Source organism: Galeopterus variegatus, unplaced genomic scaffold (assembly GCF_000696425.1).
Source record: "Galeopterus variegatus unplaced genomic scaffold, G_variegatus-3.0.2 Scaffold4065, whole genome shotgun sequence".
Taxonomy (NCBI): Eukaryota; Metazoa; Chordata; class Mammalia; order Dermoptera; family Cynocephalidae; genus Galeopterus; species Galeopterus variegatus.
Genome location: NW_007730176.1, coordinates 159367 through 160763, shown reverse-complemented (window position 1 = coordinate 160763; position 1397 = coordinate 159367). Strand labels below are relative to the sequence as shown.

Sequence of the window (1397 nt, the reverse complement as noted above, 5' to 3'; positions counted from 1 at the left end):
AAAAACAATTATAACAATATCTAGCACACGGTAAGATATCTGTTCATTATTATCTTTAAATGTGTTATTTATTATTTAGAATTATTTTGCAGAGGAAGTAGGAAAATTGAAGTGCTATTGATGTTTGGATAACAAATATTTTATTAAAACTCTAGAAATGATTAGAATGCTGTTTATATTTAAGCAGATAGGAAGAAAATTATTTTTTAATTTCATATTTGTTTTGTTTTAATAGGTATCAGCAGATGTTGCATACAAACTTGGTATACCTTGCAACAATAGCAGATTCTAATCAAAATATGCAGTCTCTTTTACCAGCAGTAAGTACTTTTAAAGTAGTGTGAAGTGGAAAATCTTTTTAGTTATGTGTGGGGTGTAACACGTTTTTGTTTGGTGATTTTTGAGTTTTGTTGAGTAAATCCTGCTTTAATCTGAAAACATGAAAGTATTCTATATTATTTAAATGCTTTATTGTTTTGCTTTTATATTTAATTTGGGCTAATTCACCTAGAATTGACTCCCTCCTTGAGGATGTTATGTATATTCATTTACCCATCCACCCGCCTAGCTACCTATTTATTTATTTTAATTTTTAATTGTTAATAAATCAGGAGAATTTCATAGCAAATCTCAGACATCATGTGATGTCCCCAGGAAATACTTCAATATGCCTCTCTAGCAGATAGGACTATTATCCCACCCCCCAAAATTACCATAATTTCTTAATGTCTTATTATACCCAGTCTGTTTTCAATTTTTACCAGTTATCTAAGAAAAACCTCAATGTTTTAATGATTGATTATTTGCTTCAGAATCCAAACAAGGTCCACATATCTCATTGATTGATATGTCTTATCTTTTTAGTCCATATCAGTTTATCCTTTTTATTCTCCATTTATTTGTTGAAGAAACTGGGTCGTGTGTTGTGTAGAATTTTTCACATTCTGGATTTTGCTGATTGTAACCTCATGGTCCTTTAACATGTTCCTCTATCTCTTTTATTTCATGTGAATTGACAATTAGGCTTCATTAGAACTGGATTTAGTTTTTTTGCCAAGAGTAATTCTTGATGCTACTGTGTATTTCTTGTTGTATTACATCAAGAGGAACATGTTTGGTTGTTCCACATTTACTTAAGACTAAGATTGATCAGTCACTATAGTTGATACCAGCCTGACCAATCCATTATAAAGTTCCCTATCTACCTTTCACTTAATGGTTTTAGTAGTCATTGAGGCTTATTGACCAGATCCTTTATTTCATTTTGGGAATCCCAGAATGGTGAATTTCTAATGTTATAATTCTCCTTGCATTTATTAGCTGTAATTCTTTTAAAAAGAAAAACATCAAATATTTGCTTATCCTGGGCTGGCCCGGTGGTGCATTGGAGAGTGCGC

General features: G+C 31.3%; 1 protein-coding gene across 1 annotated transcript in view; it reads left to right on the top strand.

Annotated features, from left to right (window-relative positions):
- SS18 (synovial sarcoma translocation, chromosome 18) overlaps positions 1 to 1397 on the top strand; it is a gene marked incomplete at its 3' end in the record, with an annotated part of 64219 nt that overhangs the window by 14735 nt on the left and 48087 nt on the right. Inside the window, exon 3 of the mRNA XM_008586647.1 lies at positions 236 to 320. Within this exon, the coding sequence (XP_008584869.1) occupies positions 236 to 320 (85 nt within the window). The remainder of the gene's footprint in view (positions 1 to 235; positions 321 to 1397) is intronic.